At 50.5% G+C, this 16,511-nt stretch overlaps 1 protein-coding gene across 4 annotated transcripts in view; it reads left to right on the top strand.

The window, feature by feature from the left end:
• The first annotated feature begins 94 nt into the window (after positions 1 to 94).
• POLR2F (RNA polymerase II, I and III subunit F) overlaps positions 95 to 16,511 on the top strand; it is a 34,667-nt gene continuing 18,250 nt past the window's right edge. For 2 of the 4 annotated variants that reach the window (XM_063623104.1, XM_055251825.2), the window contains exons 1-4: positions 95 to 217; positions 3,483 to 3,552; positions 6,958 to 7,088; positions 14,337 to 14,408. In XM_063623104.1, the coding sequence (XP_063479174.1) occupies positions 198 to 217; positions 3,483 to 3,552; positions 6,958 to 7,088; positions 14,337 to 14,408 (293 nt within the window). In that variant the 5' untranslated portion in view covers positions 95 to 197. Of the gene's footprint in view, positions 218 to 3,482; positions 3,553 to 5,405; positions 5,494 to 6,957; positions 7,089 to 14,336; positions 14,409 to 14,862; positions 15,040 to 16,511 lie in introns of those variants that run through there. The other 2 variants (XM_055251823.2, XM_055251824.2) reach the window with 2 other exon arrangements.

The raw sequence follows: 16,511 nt of genomic DNA, 5'->3' as shown, positions 1-16,511 counted from the left end.
CTCTGGCTACTATAGAAACGCGCACACCAGTCAGCGCATGCGCACTTTCCACGCTCTGTCCTGCCTCCCGGAAGTGATTTCCTCTGGGTTACAGCGCAGGCGCAAGTTAAGCAAGGCGCCGCGCGAGTCGTAGTGGCGCTGTTTGCGCGTCTTCGCGCGGGACCGGGGCGCAGCGGGGTCGCTGAGGCGAGGGTGTCATGTCAGACAACGAGGACAAGTGAGTGCGGGAGCGGAGTGGCCTTTGCGACAACCTCGGAAGGGGCGGGTGGGGCAAGGCTTGGGTCGGCTGAGGAGCCTGGCGTCTAGGGGCAATGTCTGAGGGGACTGGGGTCCTGCGGGGGCCGGCGGAGCCGAGGAAGGGAAGAGCGGGGACCCAGGAGCATAGCCCCGGCTGGAGGCACAGAAGGGCCCAGGCTCGAGGGTCCAGAGGGGATCCGTAGAAAAGGTGTCCTTCAGCAAATGTTCCAGCAAGCCGGGCGCTGTGTCATGCAGTGGGAATATTGAGGTGAATGAAGAATCGTCCCTGCCTCTCCACGTGCTCACTTTCTAGAAGAGGGGGCACAGGCCCATAAGTAAGCAAGCAAGCAGGTAACGGTAGTCGCGTGAACTTCCCCAGTTCTAGAAGTGTGTAGTATAGGAGTACTCCAGAGGAGGGTCCGGGGGAGCTCCACCGGGTGGCATTAAATAAAAGTCTGGGACGGTTCGTTGAGTAATTTTTTTTTTTTTTTTTTTTTGAGACGGAGTCTCACTCTGTCGCCCAGGCTGGAGTGCAGTGGCGCGATCTCGGCTCACTGTAGCCTCCGCCTCCCAGGTTCAAGGGATTCTCCTGCCTCAGCCTCCCGACTAGCTGGGATTATGGGCGTGCACCACCACGCCTGGCTAATTGTTTGTAGTTTTAGTAGAGACGGGTTTCACCATGTTGGCCAGACTGGCCTCGAACTCCTGACCTTGTGATCCACCCGCCTCGGCCTCCCAAAGTGCTGGGATTACAGGCGTGAGCCACCGTGACCGGCCTGCTTGTAGTAATCTAGATGAGAGAAATCAGTAGCTTATAGTAGGGTGGTAAGAGTAGAGGTGGTGAGAACTGGTTTTGAATTCTGGATATATTACTATTTTAAAGATAGAGCCAAAAAATTACCTGTTGGATGTGTGGGTGCAAAGAGAGCTAGTCTGAAGATAAAAATAAGAAACGTGTGGGATTGCTACCGCATTCCCAGTGAGTGTCAGTAGAGAAGAGGAGATGACCCGTGGCTGAGCATTAGGGCATTTGGACATTGAGTGCTTGGGGGAAAAGAAAAGCCGGGGAGGTGGGGGAACACCAAGAGAGTGAGGTGTCCTTGGAGTCAAGTGAAGAGAGCAAGTGGCCTAATGTGCCAGCTGATAGATCAGGCTAAATGAGAAGGAGAGTTGGCCATTGGATTTAGCAACGTGGAGATCATTAATGAGCTTGGAAAGTGGTTTTGGCTGGGCGCGGTGGCTCACGCTTGTAATCCCAGCACTTTGGGAGACCGAGGCGGGCGGATCACGAGGTCAGGAGATCGAGACCACGATGAAACCCCATCTCTACTAAAAATACAAAAAATTAGCCGGGCGTGGTGGCGGGCGCCTGTAGTCCCAGCTACTCGGAGAGGCTGAGGCAGGAGAATAGCGTGAACCCGGGAGGTGGAGCTTGCAGTGAGCCGAGATTGCGCCACTGCACTCCAGCCTGGGCGACAGAGCAAGACTCCGTCTCAAAAAAAAAAAAAAAAAAAAAAAAGTGGTTTTGATGGAGCTGTTGGGGTGAAAGGCTTTCTGGAGTGAGATTATGACAAAATGGGAAGAGAGGAAGACAATGAGGGTGGACAGCTCTTTCACACATTTTTGCTTCAAAGGGCACCATGGAATTAGGGCTATGGGGGAGAGAGAAGAGAAGGGTTTTTAAATTTTTTTTTTAGATGAGGAAAAGCACATGTTGAAATGCTGATGGGGCCGGGTGCTGTGGCTTACACCTCTAATCCCAGCACTTTGGGAGGCCGAGGAGGGTAGATCACCTGAGGTCAGGAGTTCGAGACCAGCCTGGTCAACATGGTGAAACCCCATCTTTACTAAAAATACAAAAATTAGCTGGGCATGGTGGCATGTGCCTATAATCCCAGCTACTCGGGAGAATGAGACAGGAGAATTGCTTGAATCCGGGAGGCGGAGGTTGCAGTGAGCCAAGATCGTGCCATTGCACTCCATCCTGGACTACAGAGCGAGACTTTGTCTCAAAAAAAAAATGCTGATGGGAATGATCCAGTAGAGAGGGAAACAGTGATGATGAATGAGTCCTAGCAAACTTTGGGGGCAGATGGGGAAAAATTGAAGGGGTAAAATGGAACAAAAGTCGGATTTACTTTATTATTATTATTATTTTATTTATTTATTTATTTTTTTTTTGAGAAGGAGTCTCGCTGTGTCACCCAGGCTGGAGTGCAGTGGGGTGACCTCGGCTCAGTGCGCCCTCCACCTCTCGGGTTCAAGCAGTTCTCATGCCTCAGCCTCCTGAGTAGCTGGGATTACAGGCGCCCACCACCATACCCGGCTAATTTTTTTGTATTTTTAGCAGAGATGAGATTTCTCCATGTCGGCCAGGCTGGTCTCGAACTCCTGACCTCAAGTGATGCACCCACCTCGGCCTCTCAAAGTGCTGGGATTACAGACGCGAGCCACTGCACCCAGCTGATTTACTTATTAAGTAGATATTTATTGAGTGCTTCCTACATACTGGGCAAGACACAGATCTCTGCCCTCTTTGATTTTTTTTTTTCTGTTTTTTTTTTTTGGGGGTGTTTTTGAGACGGAGTTTCACTCTCGTTGCCCAGGCTGGAGTGCAATGGCTGATCTCAGCTCACCACAACCTCCGCCTCCTGGGTTCAAGTGATTCTTGTGCCTCAGCCTCCCAAGTAGCTGGGATTACAGGTATGTGCCACCACCACTCCTGGCTAATTTTGTATTTTTAGTAGAAACGGGGTTTTACCATGTTGGTCAGGCTGGCCTTGAACTCCACCCGCCTTGGCCTCCCAAAGTGCTGGGATTACAGGCTTAATCCCAGAGCCACAATACAAAGCCACCATGCCCTGCCTCTGATTTTTATTTTTTAATTTTTCTTATTTTATTTATTTTGAGACAGGTTCTTGTTCTGTCACCCATGCTGGAGTGCAGCGGTGCAATCTTGGCTCACTGCAACCTCCACCTCCTGGGTTCAAGCATTTCTTGTGACTCAGCCCCCCAAGTAGCTGGTATTACAGACATGTGCCACCATGCCCGGCTAATTTTTGTATTTTTAGTAGAGACGGGGTTTTGCCATGTTGGCCAGGCTGGTCTCGAATTCCTGGCCTCAAGTGATCCACCCGCTTCTGTCTCCCAAAGTACCAGGATTACAAGTGTGACCCACCATGCCTGGCCCCTCTTTGATTCTTGTAAGTGATGCTCTAAGTAACTGATCTCTTCTTCCTGTACAGTTTTGATGGCGACGACTTTGATGATGTGGAGGAGGACGAAGGGCTAGATGACTTGGAGAATGCTGAAGAGGTCAGTATTCAGCCTCAGGCTCCCACCTCTGCAGCCCAAGCTGCCAAATAGTCTGGCAGGTGATGATTAGCTGAATGTGTCTGCCTTCTATGTGTGGTCAAGGCGCCTGTCATAAGCATTCCCAGTTAGAGTGAGCTGTGTTCCAGTCTTGCATAGCAGAACAGCCCTGCAGGGTGGGCCTGAAAGCTTTTGTCCATGTGGTCCACAGCCTGTGGCTTCTGGGGCAGTTAGTTCACTGACAAGTTAAATGGTGCCTTCCTTCATTCGGCAAACATGTGTTGAATGTTTATTATATGTCAGGTGCTTTCTGCAGGACGGGACTACTTAGAGAGCAAAGGGAAGAGGTAAGCAGGGCTCAGATGAGGCAGTATTTTGTAGCCTAAAGGCAATGGGAAGCTACTGACAAATTTTGAGCCAGGACACGGTCCAGGTTACATTTTATTTTATTTTATTTATTTATTTATTTATTTTTGGAGATGGAGTTTCGCTCTATCACCCAGGCTGGAATGCAGTGGAGTGATCTCGGCTCACTGCAACCTCCACCTCCCGGGTTCAGGCAATTCTCTGCCTCAGCCTCCCAACTAGCTGGGATTACAGGTGCCCGCCACCACGCCCAGCTAATTTTTATATTTTTAGTAGAGACGGGGTTTCACTAATTTGACCAGGCTGGTCTTGAACTCCTGACCTTGTGATCCACCCGCCTCGGCCTCCCAAAGTGCTGGGATTACAGGCATGAGCCACCATGCCCGGCCGAGGTTACATTTTAGAAAGTACATTCCTGCCTCGAGTAAGGGGTGAATTGGGGAAGGGCAAGAGTGAAAGGCGAGAGGCCTGTAGGTGCTGGTAGTGCAGGTGATGAGAAGACAGATGAAAGAGTTATTTCGGTGGGTTGGTTATGGGGCTGAGAAAGTCAGTGGTGACGAGGACGACTCTCAGGTTTCTGGCTTGAGCAGCTAGATGGATAGGTTGCCAGCCTCAAGAGGAAAGTAGGGCTTTCTGTCCTGTGTGACTGATGAGGGAAAAAATGCAGTTATGTTCTGGAGAGACATGGAGCCTTCTCTCTCTGCGTGGCACTTTCAGATACCTTTTCACTTGAGTCAGATGCGTCCTTCTCCATCCTTCTGGTCATGTAGATTGTGCCTCCTAGATGTACTTCAGCCCTGTCTGCATTTTTGTACTCCTGGTGCCTTAACCTGGCTTAGATCTTACTGCTTTTCAGCTACATTCCTGCAGGAATTGTGCGGCTGGTTTTCCTGCTTCAGTCTCACTCCAGACTCTGCTCTGTGTGCTCTTCTCCTTTCAGCGCCCGTTCTTACTTGCCCACATGCTCAGTTACTACTGGCTTTCCTAAATGGCCTCTCCGCTTCCACCACTGCCCCCTGCAGAATATTCTCAACAGAGTATCCAGAGTGATCCTTTCTTTCTGTTTTTGTTGTTGTTGTTGTTGTTGTTGTTGTTGTTTGTTTGCTTGTTTTAAATTAAGAAGTGGTGTCTTGCTACGTTGTCTAGGCTAGAGTACAATGGCTATTTTCAGGTGTGGTCATAGCGCACTACAGCCTTGAACTCCTGGGCTCAAGTGATCCTTCCAGTTCAGCCTCCTGAGTAGCTGGGACTGTAGGTTCTTCACCACCATGCCCAACTCAGGGTCAACCTTTTTTTTTTTTTTTTTTTGAGACAGGGTCTTGCTCTGTCACCCAGGCTGGAGCGCAGTGGCGTGATGTTGGCTCACTGCAAGCTCCGCCTCCTGGGTTCATGCCATTCTCCTGCCTCAGCCTTCCGAGTAGCTGGGACTACAGGCGCCCGCCACCATGCCCGGCTAATTTTTTTTTTTTTTTTTTGTATTTTTAGTAGAGACGGAGTTTCACCGTGTTAGCCAGGATGGTCTCGATCTCCTGCCTTGTGATCCGCCTGCCTCGGCCTCCCAAAGTGCTGGGATTACAGGTGTGAGCCACCGCGCCTGGCCTGTTTACTTAATTCTTTATAACCACAGAATTTATTCTCCTGCCTACAATCCTCTACGCACCTTTTTTTCTAATTATTGTCCACAACTAGTTGTCCAAACCTCTTTCTGCTGCCTCCTTCCTCGTTGGTTTGACAGCTCCTGCTCATCCTTCTAGGTGAGCTCAAGTCTCATCCTTGGAGTTTTCCTAACCCCCAGTGTGAGTGAGGTGTCCCCACCTCCTCGGGAACTCTGTTGCACCCTTCATAGCACCTGCTCTGTTTACTCTTGTCTCCCCTTTAGACCATTAATTCTTTGAGAGCAGAAATTCCTAGCTTTCTTTCTCAGCATCTGTTAACAATATCTGGCTCAGGACAAATGCTTAGTAAGTAATTATTAAATATTCCTGCCTTCATCTTGACTTTTTTTTTTTTTTTTTTTTTTTTGAGTCAGAGTCTGGCTCTGTCCCCCAGGCTGGAGTGCAGTGGCACCATCTCGGCTCACTGCAAGCTCCACCTCCCGGGTTCACGCCATTCTCCTGCCTCAGCCTCCCGAGTAGCTGGGACTACAGGCGCCCGCCACCACGCCCTGCTAATTTTTTTGTATTTTTAGTAGAGACAGGGTTTCACTATGTTGGCCAGGATGGTCTCGAACTCCTGACCTCGTGATCCGCCCACCTCGGCCTCCCAAAGTGCTGGGATTACAGGCTTGAGCCACCGCGCCCGGCCTTTTTTTTTTTTTTTTTTTTTTTGACGGAGTCTCGCTCTGTCGCCCAGGCTGGAGTGCAGTGGCGCGATCTCGGCTCACTGCAAGCTCCGCCTCCCGGGTTCACGCCATTCTCCTGCCTCAGCCTCCGAGTAGCTGGGACTACAGGCGCCCGCCACCACGCCCGGCTAATTTTTTGTATTTTTAGTAGAGACACGGTTTCACCGTGGTCTCCATCTCCTGACCTCATGATCCACCCGCCTCGGCCTCCCAAAGTGCTGGGCTTACAAGCGTGAGCCACCGCGCCCGGCCGGTCTTGACTTTTCTAGCCACTTGACCCATTGGCTCAGCTCCCCTATCTGAAAGATGGGGAGACTATTCCTAGCTTCCTGCTTAGGGTAATTTTTTTGTGCCAGGACCTCTTTTACAGGATCAACATTCTGATAGCACCCCATCTCCAGGCCCTCTGCTCTCTTCTGGATGACACAGTCAGCTCTGGAATCTCAGACCTCCATTACCAGGTCTGAGGCTTGGTCAGGTTAGCTGACTTTCCAAGCCTCTGAAATGAGAACTGTAATCCCTGCCTCATAAGGTTATTGTAAGGATTACATGAGTTGTTAGGAAGCAGTCATGCGGTCCCCTGGCATGCAGTAAGCATTAATGGTGGCTGTGGCGAGGATTGTGATTGTTGTCATTATCACTCTCCCTGTAACTCAAAAATGCCACCTGAGACTTTTCCTCTTTTTTGTCTTGGTGTCCAGGAAGGCCAGGAGAATGTCGAGATCCTCCCCTCTGGGGAGCGACCGCAGGCCAACCAGAAGCGAATCACCACGCCATACATGACCAAGTACGAGCGAGCCCGTGTGCTGGGCACCCGAGCGCTCCAGATTGCGTGAGTGATTGCCCCTTCACTGTCTTCTCCATCTGTCAGGCCACAGTGAGCTCTTGTACCGCTGATCTTTTCCAGCCTGGCACCTGAAAACAGACTCTCTGCTCTCACATTCCAAAAGTGGTGCCGTCTCTGCGTACCAGGCATTGTGCTAGGGTCCTGTGCTCAGGTAGCTTGTGATCTAATAGGAGAACTAGGACATGAACATCTGAGAAGTCAAGTAACAGTATGGGAGAAAAATGATAAAAAAAAAAAAAAAACCTGAACTAGATGGTTGCCTGTCAGATTAGTGCAGCAAAAAAGGTGAATTCAGAGCCAATGTGTACCAGTGTGTTTTTTTTTTTTTTTTTTTTTTTTTTTTTTTTTTCGAGATAGAGTCTTGCTGAGTCACTAGGCTGGAGTGCAATGGCACAATCTCAGTTCACTGCAACCTCTGCCTCCCAGGTTCAAGTGATTCTCGTGCCTCAGCCTCCCAGGTAGCTGGAATTATAGGCATGTGCCACCATGCCTAACTAATTGTTGTGTTTTTAATAGAGACGGGGTCTCGCCATGTTGCCTAGGCTAGTCTTGAATGCCTAGCTTCAAGTGATCCACCTGCCTCTGCCTCTCAAAGTGTTGGGATTGCAGATGAGAGCCACCGTGCCCGGCCATGGTGGTTCTTTGTTGTTTTATTTTTCGAGTCAAGATCTCACTCTCTTGTCCATGCTGGAGCACAGGGGCCTGATCATAGCCCATTGCAGCCTCAAATTCCTGGGCTCGAGCAATTTTCTTTTCTTTTTTTTTTTTTTTTTTTTTGAGACAGAGTCTTGCTCTGTCTCCCAGGCTGGAGTGCACTGGCCCAATCTCGGCTCAATACAACCCCTGCCTCCTGGGTTCAAGCGATTCTCCTGCCTCAGCCTCCCACGTAGCTGGGACTACAGGTGTCTGCCACCACGCCTGGCTAATTTTTGTATTTTTTCTTTTTTTTTTTGAGACGGAGTCTCGCTCTATCACCCAGCCTGGAGTGCAGTGGTGCGATCTCTGCTCACTGCAAGTGCTGCCTCCTGGGTTCACGCCATTCTCCTGCCTCAGCCTCCTGAGTAGCCAGGACTACAGGTGCCCGCCACCGTGCCCGGCTAGTTTTTTGTATTTTTAGTAGAGACGGGGTTTCACCGTGTTAGCCAGGATGGTCTCTTTCTCCTGACCTCATGATCCGCCCGCCTTGGCCTCCCAAAGTGTTGGGATTACAGGCGTGAGCCACCGTGCCCGGCTGGTGCAATTTTCTTTTTTTTTTTTTTTTTTTTTTGAGATGGAGTCTCGCTCTGTCGCCCAAGCTGGAGTGCAGCGGCGTGATCTCGGTTCATGGCAAGCTCTGCCTCCCAGGATCACGCCATTCTCCTGCCTCAGCCTCTCGAGTAGCTGGGACTACAGGTGCCCGCCACAACGCCCGGCTAATTTTTTTGTATTTTTAGTGGAGATGGAGTTTCACCGTGTTAGTCAGGATGGTCTCTATCTCCTGACCTTGTGATCCACCTGCCTTGGCCTCCAAAAGTGCTGGGATTACAGGCGTGAGCCACCGCGCTCGGCTGGCTCAAGCAATTTTCTTGTCTCAACCTCCCAAGTAGCTTCAAGCTGGGACTACAGGTATGTACCACTATGCCTGGCTTTGTATTTTTTGTAGAGACAGGGGTCTTGCTATGTTGCCCAGGCTGGTCTTGAACTCAGCCTCAAGTGATTCTCCTGCCTCAGCCTCCCAAAGTGCTGGAGCTGGGATTACAAGCATGAGCAACCATTCCTGGCTTTAAGGTGGTTCTTGATGTGAGGTAGACTATGGTCAGTCCAGCAGAGTGGGGGGCCCTCCAGCTTGAGAGCACACTAGAGAGATGAAAGCACAGAGCAGTGGTGGGGTTTTGGGGATTTGAAAATCAGCAAACTTCCCTCCTCTCCCACGTTTGGGAGAATAAAGATTCAGGAGATAGAGTAGACAGGTGGAGATCCGAGTGTCCAGTGAGTGCAGATGAGTTAGCCATAGGCAGTGCAGGCCTTCAGATGCCTGCTGAGGTTTGGGGCAGAGTGGAGAACAGACTGGAAGCACCCTCTGCCAACAGATGGCTTTGAGAAAGCAGGGACTTTCAAAGAGGCTGGGCCACAGATGCCTGCTTTTTTTCCCCCCAGGCTCACCTGTCAGAATAGTTCCTCCTCTTTTCTTGTGAGGAGTAGGAGAGGGGACAGAGCGGGGTACTCTAATTGTACTGTGAGGAAGCATGAGACTGAGAACAGGAGCCCCTACCCCAAACTCCCTATAGGCTGATGTGGGAAATGGTGGGTATCTGGAGGAGCGGGGGTAGTTCAAGTAGGGAATAATGGAAATTAGCCTAGAAAGAAAAGCAGCTGGGTGCCATGGCTCACACCTGTAATCCCAGCACTTTGGGAGGACGAGGCAGGTGGATTGCTTGAGCCCAGAAGTTCAAAATCAGCCTGGGCAACATGGTGAAACCCCATCTCTACAAAAAATACAAAAATTAGCCAAGTGTGGTGGCGTGCGCCTGTAGTCCCAGCTACTCAGGACGCTGATGTAGGAGGATCACCTAAAGCCAGGAGGTTGAGGCTGTGGTGAACTGTGATCGCACTACTGCACACCAGCCTGAGCGACAGAGACTCCATCTCAAAAAACAACAACAACAAAAAAAAAAAAACAAAGGAAAGCTGGGGCCAGATTTGTGGACTCTGTGCTTACAGGGGCAGCAATGCTGTCTGTACATTCTCCTCCTTAGTGTTCAAGCAGCACCGGGCTGTTGTCTCCTCTAGTCCTGTAGGAGTAAAGATGACCATCATGTCTACTTCAATAAAGGGTTTTATGGGTGGGCAACATTGTTCTCCCCTATTCCTCAGCAGCGGACCTCTTCTCAGCCTGGTTGCACTCCTTGCTCTTATGCATGGCATTAGAGCCACACCCAGTATGATAGCCATACCCAATATGCCACCAATGTCAGGATCCTGTGGGCCTGCACCATCAATTGTGGTAGCCACGAACTGTATGTGTCCATTTACATTAAGTACAATTAAATAAAATTAGAAACTCAGTTTCCGTCTCACTAGCCAGCCACACTTCTTTTTATTTGATTGATTTATTTTTTTTTGAGAAGGAGTCTCACTCTGTCACCCAGGCTGGAGTGCAGTGGCGTGATCTCGGCTCACTGCATCCTCCGCCTCCCGGGTTCAAGTGATTCTCCTACCTGAGCTTCCTGGGTAGCTGGGATTACAGGCACCCGTCACCACGCCTGGCTAATTTTTGTATTTTAAGTAGGGATGAGGTTTCACCATGTTCGTTGGCCAGGCTGGTCTTGAACTCCTGATCTCAGGTGATCCTCCTGCCTCGGCCTCCCAAAGTACTGGGATTACAAGCATGAGCCACCACGCCCAGCCTTTTCTTTTATTTTTTTAGAGACAGTTTGGCTCTGTTGCCCAGGCTGGAGTACAGTGGTGCTATCAAAGCTCACTGCAGCCTCAAAACTTCTAGGCTTAAGTGATCTTCCCACTTCAGCCTCCCAGGTAGCTAGGACTACAGGCTAATGCCACCACACCTGGCTAATGTCTTAATTTTTTTGTAGAGACAGGGTCTCACAAAAAGACTCCTGGCTTCCAGTGATCCCCCTGCTTCAGCCTCCAAAGTGCTGGGATTACAACTAGTCACATTTCAAGTGTGTTCAGTAGCCACATGTGGCTACTGGTTACCATAAAGGATAGCACAGGGGGATAGGACATTTCTGTCACTGCAGAGCATTCTGTGGGGCACACTGATATAGGCTAAAAGTGGCCCAGCAGAAAGAATTCACAAGTTATTTTTAAAACAAATAGACTGCTTATTTGCAAGTTAAACAGTCTTTCAGCACTGAAGAAAAATACTGCATTAGCACTTGATAGGATGCTGAGATGATTAAAGATGTAGTCCCAGCCAGGCGCGGTGGCTCAGGCCTGGAATCCGAGCACTGTGGGAGGCCAAGGTGGGCGGATCACCTGAGGTCAGGAGTTGGAGACCAGCCTGGCCAACATGGTGAAACCCTGTCTCTACTAAAAATACAAAAATTAGCTGGGTGTAGTGGCACGCGCCTGTAATCCCAGCTACTCGGGAGGCTGAAGCAGGAGAATCACTTGAACCTGGGAGGTGGAGGTTGCAGTGAGCCAAGATCACGCCACTAATCCAGCCTGGGTGACAGAGTGAGACTCCGTTACCAAAAATAAAAAAAAAAAAAAAAAAAAAAGAGACATAATCCCCAGTCCTCCAGGTGTTTTCGGGTGGGGGAGATAGACCTGTGCACAGGTAACCACAACCCAAGGCAGATGCGAGTGGTGCTTTATGAAAGGTACAAAGAGAGTTATTGCAGAGGTGACTGGGAAAGCCTTGTGAAGGGATTAGAATTCTAGTGGGGACAGGTAAAGAGAGTTGGTTTTGTGGGTACTCCAGGTGCCAGAAACAGCCCAAGGAAAGGTCCAGGTGGAGGCAGGCAGTTGTGGATTTGTGGTGAGGGATCATAAGCAACTTGGGGCATAAGGCTGAAAAAGATGACACTGATCCCGTGAGTGACAAGTTCAGAAGATTGGAGTTTATTTGGTGGGCAGTGTGAAGCACTTAAAGGTTTTGAGGCCGACATCCAGGCCACTCATAAATCCAAGTGTCCTGTTTTTCTTTTCTTTCTTTCTTTTTTTTTTTTTGTTTTTTTTTTTTTTAGATGGAGTTTTGCTCTTGTTGCCCAGACTAGAGTGCATTGGCATGATCTTGGCTGACTGCAACCTCTGCCTCCTGGGTTCAAGGAATTCTCCAGCCTCAGCCTCAGCCTCCTGAGTAGCTGGGATTACAGGCACACGCCACCATGCCTGGCTAATATTTTGCGTTTTTAATAGAGAGGGTGTTTCACCATGTTGGTCAGGCTGGTCTCGAACTCGTGACCTCAGGTGATCCACCCGCCTTGGCCTCCCAAAGTGCTGGGATTACAGGCGTGAGCCACTGTGCCCAGCCAAGTGTCCTGTTTTTCTTGGGGAGCAAAGCTTGATCCAGCTCATTCCAGTCTTTAGTGCTCTTTCCACTTAAGGGCTATGACACCATCTGGTGGCCCCTTGCCTGCTGTAAAGCTCTTGTACAGCCATAATGGGACTCTGCACTTGGTAGGTGCAGATAGAGTCTCACTCTGTCACCTAGGCTGGAGTGCAGTGGTGCCATCTTGGCTCTCTGCAACCTTCACCTCCTGGTTCAAGCGATTCTCGTGCCTCAGCCTCCTGAGTACCTGGGACTACAGGCATGCGCCACCACGCCCGGCTAATTTTTTGTATTTTTAGTAGAGACAGGGTTTCACCATGTTGGCCAGGCTGGTCTCAAACTCCTGACCTCAGGTGATTCGCCTGCCTCAGCCTCCCAGAGTGCTGTGATTACAGGCGTGAGCCACTGCACCTGGCCAGCACAACTGTTTCTTGGGTGGGTTTTGGATGGGGTTTCAGTCTGGTTCATTAGCACCACCTGGTGGCTGATGATGTTTGTCACATCTACTTCTTAACTGGATGGTTGATGTGTTTATTTGTAGAAGCCATGGTGCAAGAAAAATTAAATTACTTAAGGACACATTCTTGCACATTCCATGTGCATAATAGGTGCTGAATGAGTGAATGCCTTTGAATTATTTATATTTTGAAAGAAAGCAGGCATATGCAGATCAGGAAAAGTATTTTGCCACATTCTTTAAAGCTTTATATTTTGGGAAAGTTTAAATACTTATTGAGAGAGAATATAGGGAAGGTTAAATACTTCATCTCTGCCCTTGGGAAATTTTCAGGCTTTTGGGAGTAATATAAATCGAAATATTTAGTAATAAAATTAGTAAGCTGGTAGCTCTCAGACTAGCTGATTATCATAATCATCTGGGCAGTTTTGCAAATGCAGGCTCTCAGGCCGCTTCACTAGAGATTCTATTCAGGGGGTCTGGGGAAGGTTCCAGGAAACTGTATTTTTTAGTACGCTCTCCTGTTAATTCTGGATGTGTTAGTGTGAACCTGAGCTGGAATCATCAAGGGTGGCTTCCTAGAGGAGATGGGCCTAGAATTGGCATCCCTTTGCTTGGTGGTAAAATCTCCACTGTGGGCCAAGTGTTGTGCTGGGGGCTGGGCCTCCGTGGTGAATCACATGTGGTTCTGGGCCACCAGGAGCTCATGGTCTAATATGGAAACTTTCCAAACAAGTAGTTACAGTTCAATGAGATTGGTGCCAAGAAAAGTATATGCAAAATGAGTCCGGGTACTGAAGAGTCAGCACACGATTTCCAGGGTGGAGACATCCGAACCTCTCGCAGACTTTTAGAGAGAGGAAGAGCTTGTAACAGCACATGAAAGGGAAACAACATGGCGCATCTAGGGAACCAGAAATAGTTTGGTATGGCTGGAATGTGGGGTAAATACAGGAAAGTAGCACGGGACTGTGCTAGGAAGGCGAACAGGGACCAGACTGCACTCTGGCCTGATAGCCAAGGAGAGTCATGGCAGTGTTGTAAGCAGATGAGCCCCCTGACTGCTGGCCTCAGGTGAAGGGTGGGGAGGGAGGGCTGGGCAGGAAGGGCAGGGCCTCTACTGAGGTGTTGTGTCTATAGAGAATGGAAATGAGGCCGGGCATGGTGGCTCATGCCTTTCATCCCAGCAGTTTAGAAGGCTGAGGCAGGCGGATTGCTTGAGCCCAGAAGTTTGAGACCAGCCTGGGCAACATGGCGAAATGTTAATTTCACCCATCTATACAAAAAATACAAAAAATTAGCATAGCTGGTGGTGCGTGCCTGTAGTTGCAGCTGCTTGGGAGGCGGCAGGAGAATTGCTTGAGCCTGGGAGGTAGAGGTTGCAGTGAGCCAGGATCTCGCCATTGCACTCCAGTCTGGGCAATAGGAGTGAAACCTTGTCTCCAAAAAATAAAGAGAGAGAGAAAATAGAAATTGAAATGAGGTGCACTGGGCACTGAGGCAAGGCTCTGGGATTGGAGCAGTTAGAATGGTGTGCCTTTGCATACGTCTCCCTTTCCACCAGGACGCTCTGCTGTGGCCCCTGGGCTCTGGAGTCTGCGATAGGCCTCTGCCAGGGGAGATCTCTGGCAGTGCCCCTACACACCACTCCCTACTGTGCCTGCCTACCTAAAAGATGACGTTTCTAGGTGGGGACCAGGATGCCGTTCCACCCTCACTGCCTGTTGGGCCCTTCTCCCTGGGTTTGTAGTCTCCCTAACACCTGTCCTTATCCCTACAGGATGTGTGCCCCTGTGATGGTGGAGCTGGAGGGGGAGACAGATCCTCTGCTCATTGCCATGAAGGAACTCAAGTAAGTCACTCAAATCATGGTTCACTTCTCCAAATCTCTGGGAGGCATCTGTTGGGCTCGCTGTTGCACCCTTTGCTCCCACTTCCCTGGCTGGAGAAGTTGATGCTTATTCCTACAGATCCTTAGGAACAGCTCACCAGGAGGTAGGAGGAAGAGAGAAGAGGAGGCAGGGAGACGGGGAGGGCACTGATGAGACAGGGACCTCTTCTGGCTGTTGGAATTTCCCTGTTCTTGCTGCAGGAGGCCTTACCAATATTCTGTCACTCTTCCCCCTCTTGTCTGATATAAAAACTTTCTTTTTCTTGTAATTGCTTTCTTACAAAGTACACTCATCAGCCCCAAGAGGCTGCTCCTAAGACTTCTCTTTCCTTGTGTTTTGCACACAATCTGTTCCTTTTGCGGCAGAGCTGGGGTCACCAGCCCTCATGTACTTGTGACTTCTCCCCTGCCACAGGGCCCGAAAGATCCCCATCATCATTCGCCGTTACCTGCCAGATGGGAGCTATGAAGACTGGGGGGTGGACGAGCTCATCATCACCGACTGAGCTGGAGTCATCTTCCTGCCCTTGCCCCATGCCCAATTTTCATTCTCACTTTATATGTGTAAATAATAAAATATTCAACTTTCCAACCCCCTTCCCCTCTGCTTATCTGCGATGTCACCACCTGTTGCTTCCCTGTTACCGCCATGCTGCCTGGAGCATGCACCTTTTCCAGTGGCCCTGTGACTGTCAGCTCCTTAAGAAGCACCAGGGGCCCTTAGCCCTTTTGGATCCCCCACATCCTTCCCTCCATCTCCCTGTTCCCCAGAGCAAAGGCTGCTGCAGGGGAGACACCTCAGCTGCCTTCCAAGCAGACAGACGAGTCTTTGTGCCCAGGGAGCTGGTTGCCACGGAAACCCCCAATTTCCTTTCCAGTGGGGACTGGCTGCAGGGGCTTCTCCCTTCTCAGGAGTATCACAGAGCAGGTCTCATCAAGCCACCCATTGTTTCCTAAGGACCTGCTTCGAGCCTCTTATCGTGGGCTGGGATCCCCTTTCAGGAGCAGTGCCCCAGCAGGAAGCGTGGGGGTGTGCTGATCTCCCACCCTCCCCAGGCAGAGCCCTGCTGGGCAAGTCAGCAGCTGGAGCAAGGACCGAGCACCTGCCTACCCCTGCCCCCACGGCTCTGTCCCCACTCCTCCTCAGGACTCTGCCCACACACTGTCCTCTGTGGCCCACCTCTTTGGTGTGCCACACCCATGCCTTCTTCCCAGCCCCTGTAAGATATCCTTTCCCTCCTGTTTGGGGCTGGTGATCCTCTGAGGCCTTGGGGAGATGATGCTGGGGTGGTGGTGCTCCTGGGTTCCATGTGTTACATTAAGTCAGAGCTGGAGCTCCCCCTTCCTCTGCCTGAGGTTCTAATGGGTCCTCTTCCTTTCTCCACCCTGCTTACCCAACCTGAGGTAAGACCAGTCACACTGGCTCCTCCCTCCTAGAGGGGGTCAAGGGGAGGGTGTATACTGACATGAACAGGGGGATAGGGGGAAAACTGGCTCCCTGAATATGCCAGCCTTAACCTCCATTCCACTGCCAGCTCCCCTTCCAAGAGGAGGAACTGGGCTTCCCTAAACCTCTGCAGGAGGCAGGGCCTCCAGGCCTGGGTGCAGCCTGGCCCTGGGATGGGGTGTGGGGAGTGAATGGTGAGCATCTGCACTGGTGGGAGGGCTGTCTGCTGCCCTGGAGAAGGGTTAATTCAGGGAGCAGTGGACTTCACACCCCCATCCACCCTCCTCCAAGCCTGTGGAATCCTTTAATCAAGTTGGGTGCTGAAATTTCAGCTCTGAAATGCCGCCTTTGTGCTGGCATCCAGGCAGCCGCCCCAGAGTGCGGGGGTCACTTTCTCGGCCCCATTTCTCTAAATGGTCTCTTTGTTCCCTGCTGGGCTGCTCAGTATCAGATGTGATTAAAGGGAGATGGGGTTTGGGCTGGGGAGGAGGGGAGTTGGGGGTTAACTCTTAGGGGATAGAGTGCAAGGGAAATGGGACAGAAGGGGTGTTTTTCCTCCTATCTTCCTCTTTCCATTCTCCTCTTTTGGGGAGTCCCCTGCTATTCAGCTGTCTGGG

The sequence above is a fragment of the Symphalangus syndactylus genome, chromosome 18, assembly GCF_028878055.3.
Source record: "Symphalangus syndactylus isolate Jambi chromosome 18, NHGRI_mSymSyn1-v2.1_pri, whole genome shotgun sequence".
Classification (NCBI taxonomy): domain Eukaryota; kingdom Metazoa; phylum Chordata; class Mammalia; order Primates; family Hylobatidae; genus Symphalangus; species Symphalangus syndactylus.
Note: the sequence above shows the minus strand (reverse complement) of the source record. Positions and strands in the feature narration are given on the sequence as shown.